Consider the following 18,000-nt stretch of genomic DNA (forward strand, 5'->3'; position numbering starts at 1 on the left):
TAGGTATTGCCCAAGGCTCTATCCTTGGCTCTTCTTCCGACTGTATATTCAGTTTCATTCATCCCCATACATTATTTCAGTTATCTTCTTTATCTGTTCAAATATTTATCTCCAGCTCTGGCCTGAACTCTGGTGCTGTTGTTTGTGTATCATATATTCACTTGTTTATTGGATATCTCCACCTTGATTCCATTTCAGCATTTCTGACAGAGCTGTCTATCCATTTGGATATTTTCGGTTTTCAGTTCAGTTCAGTCGCTCAGTCGTGTCCAACTCTTTGCGACCCCATGAGTCACAGCACGCCAGGCCTCCCTGTCTGTCAGAAAATCCAGTTCATACTGGCTTAAACGTTAAAGGAATTTATTGGTCTGTGTAACAGGACTAGCTTCAGAGTAGTTTGCTTTGGTGGCACAGCTATGTAATTAGCTCTCCTCTCAATGTTCTACAGTGCACAGCATCTGCTTTATCTGCAAACTGCCTTCCCTCATGACCAGGACGGCTGTCAGTAGCAGCATGCCAGCACTACCTATTTTCTCATTTGGGGCTTCCCTGGTGGCTCAGAAGGTAAAGAATCCGCCTGCAGTGCAGCAGACCCAGGTTCAATCCCTGTCTTGGGAACAGCCCTTATACAAGGAAATGGCTAAATTTTCTCATTGAGAGGAAGGTAATAGAATTGATAGAACTTAGTGACTTAGATTAAGAGTCTGGAAAAGTTAAGGATGATTTCCAGGCTTCTAGCTTTTGCCTCTGAATGAATTGAATTCAGTATGAGGAAGAAAAAGCAGGATATAGCAAAGGCAGAGATAATGAGTTCTTGTAACATCTAAGTACTTTAGTTACATACACATCTTGTCTCCTGTCAGAATGAAATCGTTAATGACAGTAACCTGGTCTTTTTTTCACCTTTACTTCTAGTACCAAAGCCAGAACTTGGCACATGGTATATGTTTAATGTCTGGGGGGATGGATGGGTTGGATGCATGTGCAAATGCATGAGTCCACAACACCGCTTCTTAAGATTATTTTGCTCCTAGCAGGGAGATGTACTGTATAACAGATTTTTTTTTTGACAGGGTGGGGAGGAATAGCTGTAAAATATATAATAATTTTTTTTTTTAGGATTTTTTAGTGTGGATGATTTTGTTTTCAGTTTTACTTAATTGTATTTGACTGTGCCAGCTCTTTGTTGCTCTGTGGGCTTTTGTCTAGTTGTGGAGAGCAGAGGCTACACTCTAGTTGCAGTGCCCGTGGCATGTGGGATCTTCCCAGACCAGGGATCAAACCCATGTCTCCTACATTGGCAGGCAGATTCTTTACCATTGAGCCACCAGGGAAACCCTATAGTAGATTTTTGAAGTGAGCTAGACATGCGTTGCAATTCTAGATTCACTGTCTAAAGCTTTGCAGTCTTAGGATACTTGATTTGACACTTTCACCTCTAAAGTAGAGATAATACCACTTAGTAACTTGTTGAGGAGATTTAAATAAGGAAGCATGATAAAGTGTCTAGTAACATGTTTGGCTTTTAAGTAGGTACTTAAGAAATATGGTTATTATTTGAAGCCTGGAAAAAGCAGAAAAGTTTGATTAGGTGTTAAAAGACAACATACAACATTTCATTTTACAGAATTTTTGTTTTTCTTTTTGGAGAGGAATTTATGTGTGACCAGCTTAACATTGGAGCAGGAAATGGCAACCCACTCCATTATTCATGCCTGGAGAATCCCATGGACAAAGGAGCCTGGTATGCTACAGTCCATGGGGTTGCAAAGAGTGGAACACAACTGAAGCAACTTAGTGCTAACTCAGCTTACATTGAATATTATTTTTACAGCTTTATTGGTGTATAAGTGTATGATTCAGCAATTTTTTAAAAATAAATGTACAGAGTTCTGTGGCTATAACTACAATCTAGCTTTAGAACATTTTCATCACCCTGAAAATATCATTCGTGGCCTTTTTTAATCTGTTTCTACTAAATTGGATGTTTTTTCCTTGTTGTGGCAAGCTATACATAACATAAAATTTACTGTTTTTACCTTTTTTTTAATATTTATTTTTATATCTATTTAATTTATTTATTTGACTGTACCAGGTGTTAGTAGTGGCATGTGGGATCTAGTTCCCTGACCAGGGATCAGACCTGAGCCCCCTGCATTGCAAGCACAGAGTCTTAGCCTCTGGACCTCAGGGAAGTCCCTAGTTTAACCATTTTTAAATGTTGAATTCAGTTTTTATTACTTTCACAGTGTTGTGCAGCCATCATTACTGTCCATTTAAGAACTTTTTCTTCATCCCAGAGACACTGTTCCCATTAAATAGTAACTCCTCACTACCTTCTCTCCACCCCAAGTCACTGATAGCCTCTATTCTGCTTTATCTCCATGAATATGCCTTGCTAAGTCACTTCAGTCATCTCTGACTCTTCTTGACCCTATGGGCTGTAGCCCACCAGGTTTCTCTTATCCATGGGATTCTCCAGGGAAGAATACTCCCTGGAGGAGAAGAATTCCCTCCTCCAGGGGGAATATGCCTTATGTAACTCATATAAGTGGAACCGTAAAATACTTGTCCTTCTCTGTCTGGCTGACTTCATTTAGTCTGGTTGTTTTAAAGAGTCATCCATATCTCATTGGATTTTGAGGCAGGTATGGCTGTGAGTATATAAAGTTGGGTCAGTAAAGTCAAGAGTGGGCAAGGAAAATTTAATCAGAGTTGTCAAGCCATCTGTTGGGAAAGATTGCTTACCTCAGACATTCAAATACCTGGTTGTGGTTTCTCACAACTTGCAGTGTACCCATTTATATCATTATAACAAAGGTGAAATTATTTGAACTGATTAGTTACTTGTATAACCATCAGTTGAAGAAGCCAAGCTAATGATGGCATCCCAATTTCCAACCAGCACCAGGTTGTTGAATTTTGTCATTTTGTCATTCCCTCAGTGCTCGTAAAGATAATTTATCTCAAAACAGTATACTGTATTAACACACATTCGTATATTTTGCTGTGTACTTTTCTGAAATACTTTTTTCACCTAGGTGTATAATTAGTTGTTTTTTACCTTTTGCAATTCCTCATGGTATTCTCAATCATACTCTCACTATGAGGTGTTGATCAAATTACTCAGGACATTGTTACTGTGGAATTAGGGCTTAACTTTTTGGTGTTCATTCAACTTTCCAGTCAGTCCATCTGGGGGTATTTTTCTGAAGAGGTAAACCACTTCAGAAATAACACATGTCAAAGTAAATCTTTGGGGAACCTGCAACTAATGAGTGTTTCTGTATGCTATAATATGTTTCATATCTGAAGCTGTTTAAAGAAAATTAAGAGGATATGGAGAAATTGGAGCCCTTGTACTCTGCTGGTGGTAATGTGAAATGATGCAGCCACTTTGGAAAAACAGCCTAACAATTCTTCAAAATGTTAAAAAGAGAGTTACCATAGGACCCAGCAATTCTACTTGTTGGTATACATTCAAGAGAATTGAAGACATGTCGGTACAGAAACGTGTGTACAGAAGTTCATAACAGTATTCATAATAGTAAAAAGCAGGGGACTTCCCTAGTGAGCCAGTGGTTAAGACTCCGTGCTTCCACCATGGGGGGCATGAGTTCTATCTCGGGTCAGGGAATTAGGATCCTGCATGCCGCACAGGGTGGCTGAGAAAACTAAAACATGGAGGAAAGACCCAAATGTCTATCAATTGATAAATGAATAAACAAAATATATATCCATACAATGAAATATCATTAGACCATAAAAAATATGAAGCAATGATATATGCTACATGAATGAACCTTAAAAACATAATGGTAAGTGAAAGAAGTCAATTAGACTACATATTGTATAATTCCATTTATATAAAAGTCCAAAATAGGCAAATTTAGAGATAAATTCAATTAGGTATAGAGGTAAAGGGGGAAGAGAGTGACTGCTAATGGGTATGGGTTTTTTTTTTAAGGAGGATATAATGAAAATATTCTAATACTGATTGTGGTGATCATTGCACAACTCTGTGGGTATACTAAAAACCACTTAATTATACACTTTAAATAGGTGAACTGTATGAAATGTGAATTATATCTCAACAAGGCTGTTCTTTGAAAAAGGGAAGAGTTAAGAAACATTACTTGAAAATTCAGAGGTCTGAGTTCTGACTTCTCTCTGTTCTCCAAAAGTTCTGTTTCCTTTTGTTGGAAATTCTTTTGTTGGTTACTCTTTTTCCTTATTATAATTAGAAGAGTTATATTTTACTCTGCACTACAGGAAGGAAGATGCTGCAAGCACATACATACTTTTCTTTGTAAGAGCACCAATTAACACTGGTAATCTGCTCTGTCCTACTACTTGAGTCTGTGAATTATCAAGCTGAATCTTGTATCTTATGTGTGAAAGTTCTATCCTGAGGGCCTAGAAATTAAATTTTACTGAACGCTTTTCTGAGTACCCACTCTTACAGATGAAAGTTGAGATTTGGGAAGGTAAAGTCACTTGTCAAATGTCTGACCTGTAAAAGTCAACAGCAGTTAGAACCTATGTTTTGATGCCTCAAAAGATTTTCTTCCAGTGACACATTGCTGTTTCCTACCAGCAAGGTAACCCTGGATTTGCAAGTGTTGGAGAAATTTTGCAGCTAGATTTTGTTAGTGTAACAAATCAAAATGAGAAGGAAAAATGATAATTAGCTTGCCTGTAATTTTGCTGTGAGAGTAAAGAACATAGTACCTTTTGTCTTCCTATGTGCCTGAGTTCTTTGCTGAACAAAGTATCTTAAGATACTGAATCTGTATAGAATTGAGGGCAGTTAACAGTGGGCCCCTCTGACCCTTGCTATATCCAAACAACTGAGGATTTCTGTTAGATGCCCTTTGTCTAATTAATCTTTCTCATATTTCTCCATCAGTAAGATAGGCCAGTTAAAGATATGCATGGGTGACCTGAGGAACCTCCCATTCATAAAAAAGTCTTTTCTAGGAGAAGAATTTGGCATGAGAGTTAAAACCAAAGCATCTGACTTTGAGCATGCATATACAAAAGGCCAGTCACAAAAGGATGTTTACTTTTTTGAGAGATGTAGGTTCTTAATGGATTATCTCAGTGAGTATGGTCTTTGGTTTCAGACATCTGCACAGTAAGAACCTCGGTGACTGGAAGGCATTTGGAGGTTTACTTTCACTGCTGAGCTTGAGATGATACCTCCTTTAATACAGATCATCTAGGAAGTTATAAGGTAGAACGTTAGCTCAGTTAACTTTGACCTTCCATTTATATGCCTGTGATTCTTCTTTCCTTGTGGACTGTTTAAGGGACTTGATTCTGATTGCACTCGAATGTTTCTTTCCATAGGATGGATAGAATGACAGAGGATGCTCTTCGCCTGAATCTGTTGAAGCGGAGCTTGGACCCAGCTGATGAACGAGATGATGTCCTGGCTAAACGACTCAAAATGGAAGGGCATGAGGCCATGGAACGTCTGAAAATGTTGGCACTGCTCAAACGAAAGGACTTGGCAAATCTTGAGGTGCCACATGAGTTACCCACTAAACAAGATGGCAGTGGAGTCAAGGGCTATGAAGAGAAGCTTAATGGGAATCTCAGGCCTCATGGAGACAACAGGACTGCTGGAAGGCCAGGCAAAGAAAACATCAATGATGAACCTGTAGATATGAGTGCCAGACGGAGGTATGGCTTGATTCAGCTGCCTCCATAGTTAAGGTCTTCTCATAAACTAAACCTATGGAAAAGTAATGAATTCCAATGAGAGGAAGGGGTTTTTCTTCCTAAAGCTTCTTGAATGAAGGTATATCTGTGCCATCTAGCTTGACCATGAATTCCTCTTATTTCCAAATGAAAATAAGTGCCTCTAAAAATTATTATCCTTAAGATAAAGTAGCCATTGCTGGATCAAGGAGGCAGGAAGAGTTGATACCCCAACTAGAAGTGAGTTAATATACTTTCAGTCTAATTTTAGGCCATTTTAGGAGGCAAAAACAGTCATTTCTTCAGATCGTCCCGGGTGTTTTGAAATCTGTTTATTATGGATACCCAGCTTTTATTACCTCCAAGAGTATGGGCCTCTCTTTTCTTGTGTGTTCTGTCTTCTTCATGTGCTAATCATCTGCATTTTTACTTCATTTGTGCCACGTTCCCCGAACCCCAAACATGCATACACATTCATATTTACTTACACAGGTACCCTCATGCTTGTGCTCTCTCTCTCACATACACAGAACAAGGAAGAAGGAAAAAGGAATGGTTATCATCTTACTTAGGTTTCTTTCTCTACCTTTTCTTCTTAACTTGTAGTATTGTCCCAGTTATTTTTTTTAAATCACACCCAATAGGGGAACAATATTCTTGGTAAATAGCATTAAAAACCCTTAAGAAATGTCAGAAAAGTTCTGTAGAGGTTGTGGAAGAAGAGACAAATTTTTTGGAGCAATATGTAGTATCAGCAAAGTATTATAGACTAACCCTTAGACCTTTTTAGGAAAAAAAAGTAGATGAATGAGATAATGCACCTGAGCAATCCACTTGCCCCGTAATCACCCTTAACCTTCTGGAGCAAATGACTAATCCTCCTTCACTGGGGTCAATGAAGAGGAGAAATGTTAGGTAGATTCCTTACATCCAAATTTGGAACTGAAAATGTTTTTTTCATAGAAACATTGTTACACATTTTGGTAAGATCTCCGTGGTGTTGGAATTGTACTATATCACAGATAAATTCTGTTGAAAGAGTACCCTGAAAACTCTCCCATTGCATTTAATTTTATTAGAGGATTGAACTTTTGAAACTTGATTCTTTGGAAACTAGGAACTGTTGTTAACGTTCTCTAGGAAAAGAGGCTTGATGTAAACCATCTAGATCCCCATTCTGCATGAAAAAAATTGGCCCTGTCTGCCCTGTCGCTCTTCTTCCCTTTCACCAGACCAGATACACTGACAGCTATTTCCATTTAGCCTCCAGCTTTTTGTAAGAAGAAATAAGATTGATAGATTGCTCAGCATGGAGAACAATGGTTTCTTTGATGTGAATAAAAGGAGGAGGGACTTTAAAGGCAGAAAAAAGGAAGGGCTCTTGAAACGATAGCCATATCATAATTGCCTAAATATCTTTTTTTTTTTGCCATCAATTATGCAAGTTATGGTATCCGTGAAATAAGATATGCATGAAACCAGCACTGCTTAGGTTTTGGAATGCTATCGAGACATGGCAGTTCTGGTTTTGTTTTTATTACCTGGATAAAGATTAGGAATTTTATAGTTTCTGGGAATCTGCCAGTCTGAGTTACAAAGTGATAACAGCAGCACGTCTGGCTTTCAATAATATCTAATTGGTAGGGTTTCATACTTAAGATGGAGAAGGCAATGGCACCCCACTCCAGTACTCTTGCCTGGAAAATCCCACGGACAGAGGACCCTGGTAGGCTACAGTCCATGGGGTTGTGAAGAGTTGGACACAACTGAGCGACTTCACTTTACTTTTCACTTTCATGCATTGGAGAAGGAAATGGCAACCCACTCCAGTGTTGTTGGCTGGAGAATCCCAGGGATGGGGGAGCCTGGTGGGCTGCCGTCTGTGGGGTTGCACAGAGTTGGACACGACTGAAGTGACTTAGCAGCAGCAGCATACTTAGGAACAGCAAGTATTGTAAATCATATGTATGTTTGGGAAAGTAGCAAAATAACTTCTAGCCCCAGAAAAGTTTAATAAAAAGCCAGAGTTCCAGGTCAAAAGTAAAAAAAAAAAAAAACAAATTGAGGAATGAAACTTGACTTGGGCTTTTCCTTACCTGTGCTATCCGTGTACTATGAGTTAGTTATATTTGGGAATGAAATATCATTTAGGGTTTTCTCAGATACAACTTCCTGATAGGTGTCGCTCAATTCCCAAATCTCCGTACTGTAATGTCTCTGCTTGTTCTGGTGCTGGGTAGTCCTTAAGTGATAGGTGCCACTCATTTGAGCAAGGAGAATTCCTTAGGTTAGAAACAATTTGTGAAGTATGTATCCAGCCAGGCCAGGATGGAAAGAGCTTCTGACTGTTGATGCAAACACTGGGGAATCATGTAGAAGAAAGAAATCTCCCAGACCTCAAAGTTGTTTACTTACGTTAGGGATGGGGGTGGGGCATGAAGGAATATAGAAACGATAAATAAAAATGCAGTATGTTTAGGCCTGACCATTACTCCAGGAACTGGAGGTTAGAGTATAAAATGTTCTTTACTCCCTTTAGTGACTTCTTTTTTCTGTAACCCTGCATTTTCAGCTTGTGTCTGTGACCAGTGGTTATAAAGTGATACAGGCAAATTTAGTAATCCCCAAGATAGTTATTTATTATCACTGTCTTCCTAATTTATTTCCTCAGCTAAGCTTGCTTGTTTTGTTAACCTCAGTTTTACCCTGTTGAGGAATTGAATGCCTATCCCAACCATCCAAGGTGCCTTGTTCAAAAGGCATCCAAGTCCCAATGGCATCTGAGACAAGAACCCCTGAGAAATGGTCAAGAGGCTCTCAGGACTAAAGATGTATAGTTATAAAAGGTTTGAGTTACAAGTTTAAGTAAGACCTAAGAATACATTGTTTTAGACCTACATACTCCTGACTACACTGTAGATTTCAAAAAAGTAGTCAGTGAAGATGTCTGAGTTAAGAAATCAAGAGAGAATTATAGGATATGGTCATTGACTTGGGAACCTCAGGCAGTTAGAATTTGCAGGATTCTTGTTATCTAGGTGTTAAAAAGTGAGTGCCATTTTTTATTTTAGAGGGACAAGATGCTTTTTAAGACTAGCCCCAGAAAGATCAAAACTAAAGTTGTCTAATAACTAGAATTGGCCATAGGGCATAGCCAGTGTGAAAGGTTTAGATTTCAGAGTCATTTCTAGACAGTTTTTTTCCTGAGGGAAGATGGTAAGTAGAACTTGCAAGTAGGTGCAAGACCCATGCATTTAATTGTGGAGTTTTAATCCTCCAGAAGGCTGTAGACATACTTAGCACTGTCCATTCTCTCAAGCCATTGACAACAGTACCTTCTTTTGGCCTAAACCTATGACAGGATAGACTTCACTGGAGTTGCCACATAATCTCCTTTCTTGTAAATCTTCAGATAGCCAGGATCATGTTCTTATCAGTATCATCATACTGATACAGTGCCCCCTTAGCAACGTGTCCTTTGTACCTGGGGTGGACAAGTAGACTCTACTGCCTTTGCCTTTCTTCCCCTGTCAGGCTAACCATTTCCTTCTTGAACCTCAAGACAAGCCAAAAGGAGACTGAGATATAAGGAAAGCACTTGGAATTTTTATTAAAATTGGTATGATAAAACCACTTATCTCTTACTTTCATTCCTAAAGCCATTCAGTGTCTTTGTGTCTGGATCCTCTATAAGGAATTTAGATGGAAAAAGTTCTTTTGCTATGGTTTTGTCAACACTTCCATTTTGGTTTCTTCTTTATCCTTTGATTTGGATGTCTCTGTCTTCCCTGGGTGAATCAGAACAGATTTAAGTTTCCTTGGATTTCTTTGTTCAGTGTAGAAAAGTTTTCTTAACTTTTCTATGAACTTTGTTGGAAATACCTTAATTTTTCCTTTTCTTGTCCAGTGAACCAGACCGAGGAAGACTAACTCCCTCCCCAGACATCATTGTTTTGTCTGATAATGAGGCTTCCAGCCCCCGTTCCAGCTCCCGAATGGAAGAAAGACTCAAAGCAGCCAACCTAGAGATGTTTAAGGTAAAAAAAAGAGATTCCTTTCATCATTTCTTGCTTCTACTATTCTTTTTAATTCCCTGAGAGTCCCATTTCTGGGGGTTTTTTTAGTGTTTACTTTTTGGATCTAAATAACTACAAGTGGAGAAGAAAGTTTGAAAAAGTGTAGTTTATCTTTGGAAAATGAAAACTTCATAATTCAGATCATGTAAACTCAATTCTTAGCTAGAAATACCTTTTATACTGTATCCTGGGTCTCCGAACATGGGGGAATTCCTAAGTTTTTATGTATTTCTGGAGGAAACACGGGTTTAAAAGATTAAGGAACATTATTTTCAAGGAAAGCAATATCTCCCTTTGGCCATTCTTCTGCTAGGAATCTGGTTAGCATTTATATATGATCTCTTCTTTAATTCTGTAAGCTATTTTTGAATACCTAACGAATACCAGGCACTGTGCCAGACTGTGTGCTAGGAACACAAAGGTAACAATTCCATTGCACCTGTGCTTCTTGTGGAAGATGAAGGTTTTCGACCTAAAACAATAGATCATCTTGCAGGAATGGACTCTGAGTAACTGCTGCTATAGCTGATAGTCTCCATGTTTCCTCAGGGGAAAGGCATTGAAGAACGGCAGCAACTCATCAAGCAGCTGAGAGATGAGCTGCGATTGGAAGAAGCCCGACTGGTGCTGTTAAAGAAACTGAGACAGAGTCAGCTACAGAAAGAGAACGTGGTCCAGAAGGTAGTGTGCCCAAGAGACAAAGGACTAGCAGAAAGCAAAGAAAAACTGAGAAAGGGCTGCCCCAGCTAGATTCAGCAGGGTGCCTCATTCTTCTCTGGTCCCCTGGGTTTTAGTCTCTAGGAATAGTGTTATTTTTTTATTTGGGGCCTTAATCAAGAAAACTGTGGTTCTGTTTTTTCATTTTCCCTTCTGGTCAACAGGAGCTTCAGACTGACAAGGAGTTTTGAAAGTCTAGAAGTGTACAGATTTCTACCTCTGATTACTAGCCTTTTCCACTGTCTCATTTTCTCCTCTCTGCCAGACTCCAGTTGTACAGAATGCAGCATCTATTGTTCAGCCATCTCCTGCCCATGTGGGACAGCAAGGCCTGTCCAAGCTTCCCTCCCGGCCTGGGGCCCAAGGGGTTGAACAGAATTTGAGAACATTACAGGTATGTTACCCATAGTGTGATCTTAGTTTCAGGGAACTCTGTTATCCTATCTCGGTTCCAGGGGCTTTTGTGAAGATCACAGAAAGAATCTGGCCTTGATAGACATGTCATTATTATCAATAGTCCTGTTGGTCCTTAATGGTGTGATTCAGTCTGCAGTAGAAGGATGAGTAACTGATCTTTCCACTGTAGTCTTTCTACTTCTTAGCCCTTTTCCATAGAGGGTTAAGATAGTTTATACCAAAAAGCCAGGGAATTCCTAAGTACTAATCAAGTTTTACAGTGATGGCAGATTTATCCCATAGATCATTAGACAGAATTACCAAGTCTGACTATGTTTCTACTTAGATACATATTATAGACAGTGTTTTCTGTTTGGCATTTGTGAGGCATTTTGCCACCTATGACTGTATCTTTTCACACTTCAGGGTCACAGTGTCATCCGTTCAGCGACCAATACCACCCTCCCACACATGTTAATGTCTCAACGTGTGATTGCGCCAAACCCAGCCCAGCTACAGGGTCAGCGGGGCCCACCTAAGCCTGGCCTTGTACGCACCACAACACCCAATATGAATCCCACCATCAATTACCAACCGGTAAGAGGGAACCCTAATATGGAAACAGAAAAATCTTTTATTTGCTTTCCCTGTTGAAAAGGTCATAGATTTTAAGTTTTTGGACTAGGACAACAAAGGAAATTTTGGTGGGTTGACAGTGGTCCCAAAAGTTAAATCATGAGGAATTGTATGAATATAGCATGTGCGTGCTTAGTCACTAAGTTGTGTCTGACTCTTTGCAACCCCATGGACTACAGCCCACCAGGCTCATCTGTCCATGGAGTTTCCCAGGTAAGAATACTGGAGTGGGTTGCCATTTACTCCTCCAGGGGATCTTCCCAACCCAGGGATCAAACTCGAGTCTCCTCCATCTCCTACATTGGCAGGTGGATTCTTGACCACTGAGCCCCTGGGAAGCCCACGTGAATATAGTAGTAGAGAAGAAGGGTTATATGCAGAGAAGAAGGGTTATGAGCAGCAATAAACTAAAATATGTCTAGAAGAAAGCTAGAGGGAGCTAAGGAATAAGAAGCATAAAGGATGTAAGACAAAGAATCCTGAATCTTTGCAGTTTTAGTTCATAGCCACTGTCATTCTCCTTTCCTGTGTGCCAAAATCCTTTTTCAATGGAGAAGTTGGACACCTCATGTCATTTTCTGAGTTTGGGGGAAGCTGTGTAGGTCAGACTAGGATCAGATAATGTTCTCTGCCACAAAAGTAAAAATTGGTGCTTTCTCCCACATATCATCACTGACCCCTACACTCAATCTGTTTCAGCAGTCAAGTTCTTCTGTTCCCTGTCAGCGCACAACATCCTCTGCCATCTATATGAATCTTGCCTCCCATATCCAGCCAGGGACCGTGAACAGAGTGTCCTCACCACTCCCTAGCCCCAGCGCCATGACAGATGCTGCCAACTCACAGGCTGCAGCCAAATTGGCTCTTCGCAAACAGCTGGAAAAGACACTCTTGGAGATTCCACCCCCTAAACCACCTGCTCCCTTGCTTCACTTCCTGCCTAGTGCAGCCAATAGCGAGTTCATCTACATGGTAGGCTTGGAGGAAGTCGTACAGAGTGTCATCGACAGCCAAGGTAAGGCTGTTTGTTGGCCAGTCTTTTTATCTAAGCAGTAAGTTGCCAAACCTGATTAATATGGACAGAGTATCACATGGTACTGTGTAATATTAAATAACCTCTCTCTGACTTTTACCAAACCACTCCCATCCTTTATTCAGAGGCTGTTTAGAAACAGCATATCAAAAAGCTTTTTGTGTGTCTGTATGTTGTAGGCCTGATATTTTTATTGTGTATTTTATATAGCTTGTCTTTTTTTTTCCAGCATATCATTTAGCTCTTTTTAAAAATTATTTATTTTCAGCCACACTGGCTCTTCATTGCTGCATAGGGACTGTGTCTAGTGGCAGCAAGCAAGGGTTGCTCTCTATTTGCAGTGTGTGGGCTGGAGCTTTGACTCTGACACACATTTTCTTTTCAATATTGCATAATAGGAAATCAGAAAACTTGAGTTTTTATCATCCCAGTTTTGTCATTTGAAGCTGTGTTTCTTAGACTTAGTTTCCTCATTTGTAAATAGGGATCAGTTAGTTCAGTTCAGTCACTCAGTCGTGTCCAACTCCTTGCAACCCCATGAACTGATGGTACTATCTAATTCCCTAAAGTGATACTTTGTAATCAAATGAAATGTAAATATTTTATAAATTTCAGAGTCACTTTTTTAATTCAGCAGAGTAAACTCCTGGAAAAAGATTCATCTGATGAAGAGAAACAGGAGATGGAGAGGAAATGTGAAACCACTGATTATTCTTTTTGTTGGCATCTAGGGAAAAGCTGTGCCTCTCTTCTGCGGGTCGAACCCTTTGTTTGTGCCCAGTGCCGCACAGACTTTACCCCTCACTGGAAGCAGGAGAAGAATGGTAAGATTCTATGTGAGCAGTGTATGACCTCCAACCAGAAGAAGGCTCTAAAGGCAGAACACACCAACCGGCTGAAAAATGCTTTTGTTAAAGCCCTACAGCAGGAACAGGTAAGAATTCTGACTTCTCACCAGCCACCTGTCCAGGTTGGATTTTACCAAAAGGCAGTTCTTTCTAGTTTAGAGGAGTTGTCTGTGTGAACACTACAGTCCAGGTGATCTAGGTTCTGAAGCGAAGTTCCTTGAACCTAGAGACCTGAGTTCCCTTAATACCCTTCTTACCATTCTGCCTCTCCCATTTCCATGTGACTACTGATTGAGTAAGAGTTTAATGACACATGATGTCTGAGGTTAAGGGAAAGGGACAAAAGGCTGAGAATCTTGGCTTTCCCTGATAGCACTGAGGAAATTCCTCTATTATTGACTTCATTTCCTCAAACAAATGGATTTTGGTGAAAAGGATTTATATTTGTACGAGAACTTTCTTTTAGAGAAGTAATTATCTGCAGTCCGTATTTGACAAAGAAATGACAAAAGGAAGGGTAAATTATAAAGTAGCCCAGTGAAGATTAGTGATTGCTAGTGTGTGTGAATTCTTCATACAGTATTAATAGAATGAGAATATCTTGAAGCAGGGAAGAGGTATTGGGAAGCTCAGATTATTTTCTGCCCCACCACCCATCAGACCCCTCTGGGTAGCATCATGGGTCTTCTGGAAAATGGGTAGACAGGAGTCAAAAATAAAACTTCAGTAACTCTCATCGGCCTTAATTACTTACATTAGTCGGCTCATCACCACCACCTAGCTCTCCAGCCAGCTTCTGAGAGCCAGCTTTCCTGGAGAGAGGGACTCCTTAAGCGTTGAAGCATTGAGGTTGCTGTACCCAGAGATCCTAGTGCAACTACCCCACCAGACTCTTTTGCCTTTTCCATATCCCTCCAGCTAGCTGGCAGCGTTAGAGATAAGAAGACCTCTAGGTTTTTTGGTTAGGAAATTGGGTGCTGTCCTGCCCAACTTACCTGATGACTCCCAACAGGAAATTGAACAGCGATTACAGCAGCAGGCAGCCCTCTCCCCCACTACGGCTCCAGCTGTGTCCAGTGTCAGTAAACAAGAGACCATAATGAGACATCATACGCTTCGGCAGGTGAGGATTTCTCTTGAGGTTTTGTCAGTCATTTATTCCAGTTCGTCCTTTGTTCTGTGGAAAATCATATTGCTCTTATGTACTCCTATTCTTTGCTCCCCCTTACACCTTCCATTGTGGCAAAGTTATGATTGCTCGTCTCCTCATCATTGCAGGCTCCGCAGCCCCAAAGCAGCCTCCAGCGTGGTATACCCACATCTGCCCGTTCCATGCTTTCCAACTTTGCACAGGCACCCCAGCTGTCTGTGCCGGGGGGCCTCCTTGGTATGCCAGGTAAGAAGGGCTGATCTGAGAACTTTTCTCGGGAATTGACTAGCTAGTTTGCAGTTCTTTAGCAGTTCCTTTGGGTGATTATTCTGTCTTTTGTTTTCTGCCCTTTCTTTAGGCCCTCCTCCCTTCACTCTTGTTATTCGTCAAATGTTTGCTGAATCCATATTACATGCCAGGCACAGTATACTAAGGTTTTGGTGGTGAAAATGACTTAGTCCTCTCTAGTGTGCCCTTTTGGTGGGCATGTGGTTATTTATCTCTTTTGGCCAGAATAGCGGGGTTAACTGTCCTGATGCTGGTTGAGTGACCTAGGCAAGTTTCTTCAAAGTCAGCAGCCCCCAAACCAAAGCTGATTCAATAATTCCCCTCTCTTTGTCTTGATTATTTTCCTCTCACCACCATTTTCTTTGACTCTTCTATACCATCAAGACCATGTTGATTAGTCTGGTAGGTTTGAAGTTTGGGGAAGGCCTCTCTGCCTAAAGCTTGGGAGCAGGGTGGGTAAGTTGCTACTGAAATAAAGCTTAACTGAGTCTGGACTGATGTAGACAACTTCTAATGTTCCCTCTGTATCTCCAAGACTGCAGCCTGTGGGTATTGCGGAAGAAGGTATCATTTCCTCTTTTAATACCTGCCCTCCGCTTTTGTCTCCTGGGTCTAGGTGTCAACATTGCATACTTGAACACTGGTATCGGAGGACACAAAGCCCCCAGTCTGGCAGACCGACAGCGGGAATACCTTTTAGACATGATCCCTCCCCGGTCTATATCGCAGTCCATCAGTGGACAGAAATAACGCCTGTTCCACTTATACTGCCCCAACCTTGAATCCTTTACCCCTCTCCTCTCCCATTTTCCCCAACTTCCGTCGCATGCAGTGCCTGTACTGGTGCCTACCATACACGGAAAACAAAACAGAAAAACAGAAGACAAAAAGTAGGAATCAACAAGAAAACACACGCCCTGCCCCGCCACCTTCCCTTTATTTTACACTGCTGCGATCTGTTCTGCCACTTTCTCTCTTCAGTTTTAATAGCGAGGTGGATCTCTGCCTCTGATAGAGGTCAGAATGAGGTCCTGGGGAGAAATCTAAGCCCTTTGATGTGTGTTTCTAAAGTTTGTTTTTATGCTTTAATTATTATTATCATTTTTAATGATGTTGTGTGTCCTCCCTTTGTTCAGTGGACGGTTAAACCTTTTTATTTTCACCCAGTATTTTTTTTCTCTTTTCTTTTTTCTTTTTTGTAAACACAAATGACATTCAATTAAGTGATAGGAGCATTGCAGTAGGGTCCCCAGCTGCCAAGTAGGACGTGACTGGGAGTGTTAGGGGCAAAAGTTTTTAATGCACTTAACCCAGGGTTTGGGGGGAGGTGGTGGCATCAAACAAGGAGGATAGCACACCAGTTGTGGGGTGTCTCTGAGCTGGACAGTTCAGAAGGCAGTGTTGAGTATTGAAGTTGGGCTCTAAGAAGGAGGGGAAAGAGCCTGGAAGGAGAAGCTTTAAAACGTAACCACTCTCAAAGTGACCCATAGATAAGAGAGAGAAAGGGGCATGACAGTGAACATAAGTTGAGCCAAGGAGGACTGAGACCACGCCCTAGCCTTCTGGATGCTGGGCGAATGAGATTGGCCTCCTGACCCCAGTGGAGACGCAGAAGACGATTCCAGGCCAACTAGCCCCAGGTTATTTCATCTTATTTTTTTGTAAAGTTCTCCCCCATCCCCATCTCCTTTCTTTTCTTTTTTAAAAAATCCTAATCTGCCCTCAGTAACCACAGCCCCATCTGTAATATAGAGTGTCTGCTCCCAGCCTGACTTTGCTGGGTGTCCTGGAAGTTGGATGGGCATGAGTGAGTGAAATGTCAAAGGGAGGAAATAGAGGAAGAAAGAAAGAGGGGTTTCCCTCCCAACAGTTGCGACTTTCTGTTTGTCTCTACCTTCTGAGTGCCAGGAGGTGAGGGTGAGGGCACCTAATCAGGTTGGAGCCCTACCTGGCCCTGCTGCACTAACTGCAGAGCTGACCGCTCACAGCTGAACAGTTCATGTCAAAACCAATCCTGGACCTGTGCTATAAAAGTAGTAGTTGTCTTGTTTCTCCCCAGAATTCTATAAATTTTGCTTTCTTGTTTGTTTTTATTCTTTTCTTAAGTGCTACTAATGTAGAGAATGAATTGAATTGTGCAATGTTGCTGTTCTGGGGATTGGGGAGATGAGCATCCCATTTGCCCACACCGTGGGGGACAGGGGAAGGGGCCAGGCCGTTTTTGAGGTAAGGGGAGCCCATTAAAGGTAGGGGCTTCTGCTCACTTCATAGTGGATGTCCACCTGCCTCTCCAGCTCTAATAAAAGCTGTCAGAGTTTGAGGAAGGGATACTCTCAGCAGAGAAGTATGAAGAGGAGTGTAACATTTTGCCCTTGAAAGCCACCTGGAGAGGTTCCCCCATTTTTATTTTTTAAAATTAAATAATTTTTTAAAGTAAGAAGGCACTTTTAAAATTAACACACACACAAACTGCACATCCTCCCCATAAAGTTTGGGGAGGGGATAGGAGGAGCTGGAATCAGGCTCAGTTCCCCCCACACTGGCCTCTACTCCCCATACTCCAGAGCCACTGTGGGTGATTATACTGGCCCTACGGGCCTTCCTGGCTTTTTTTCTTTCCTCCCTTTCCCCCAATTCATTGAGCACTTAATAAAGGAGCAGAGATGCAGCCTGTGTCTGGGCTCCCCAGTGGTGAAATGATCTGGAAGCTAGACGCTAGTAACAGGTAGTGATGGGGTTGTTTCGAGTATTTTTCTGGGGAATGTGGAACCCCTGACTAAGTGATGGGAGAGGGAGGGGGGTTAGTGGAACTGGGTCTGGGATTATTTTAAAATTATATATATATATATAAAGATATATTCTTACATCTTTCCTTTGCCCTCTGTGCTTTGAAAGCACTGGATAAATCGCTTGGTTTTGCTTTTCTCTCTTCCACGAAATTGGAAGCTTTTTAAAAAATATTTTCCCTGCAAGTCATCTTGCCTTGTGGCATGTCTGTCTAGCCTCCCCCCACCCCCACCCCCCCCCGCCCCATGATGAAGTGCCATTTCTGTTATGTCTCCCCTCCCTCAGCTCAGAGGTGCTCAGAGGTACGAGGTGCCCAAGTTTGTCAGTTGAGATTAAAAGTAAGGAACAGAGAATGTGCAATAC

The 18,000-nt window shown here is 41.2% G+C and overlaps 1 protein-coding gene across 1 annotated transcript; it reads left to right on the plus strand.

Annotated features, from left to right (window-relative positions):
- The first annotated feature begins 5,353 nt into the window (after positions 1-5,353).
- GATAD2B (GATA zinc finger domain containing 2B) lies at positions 5,354-17,623 on the plus strand. Its single transcript, XM_068965184.1, has 10 exons — positions 5,354-5,688; positions 9,614-9,743; positions 10,332-10,463; positions 10,765-10,893; positions 11,322-11,492; positions 12,231-12,546; positions 13,296-13,498; positions 14,425-14,535; positions 14,691-14,808; positions 15,467-17,623. Exons 1-10 carry the CDS (start codon positions 5,354-5,356, stop codon positions 15,598-15,600), a joined length of 1,779 nt encoding a protein of 592 aa, XP_068821285.1. The 3' UTR covers positions 15,601-17,623.
- Positions 17,624-18,000: the final 377 nt, after the last annotated feature.

This window comes from Capricornis sumatraensis, chromosome 2, assembly GCF_032405125.1.
Source record: "Capricornis sumatraensis isolate serow.1 chromosome 2, serow.2, whole genome shotgun sequence".
Classification (NCBI taxonomy): Eukaryota; Metazoa; Chordata; class Mammalia; order Artiodactyla; family Bovidae; genus Capricornis; species Capricornis sumatraensis.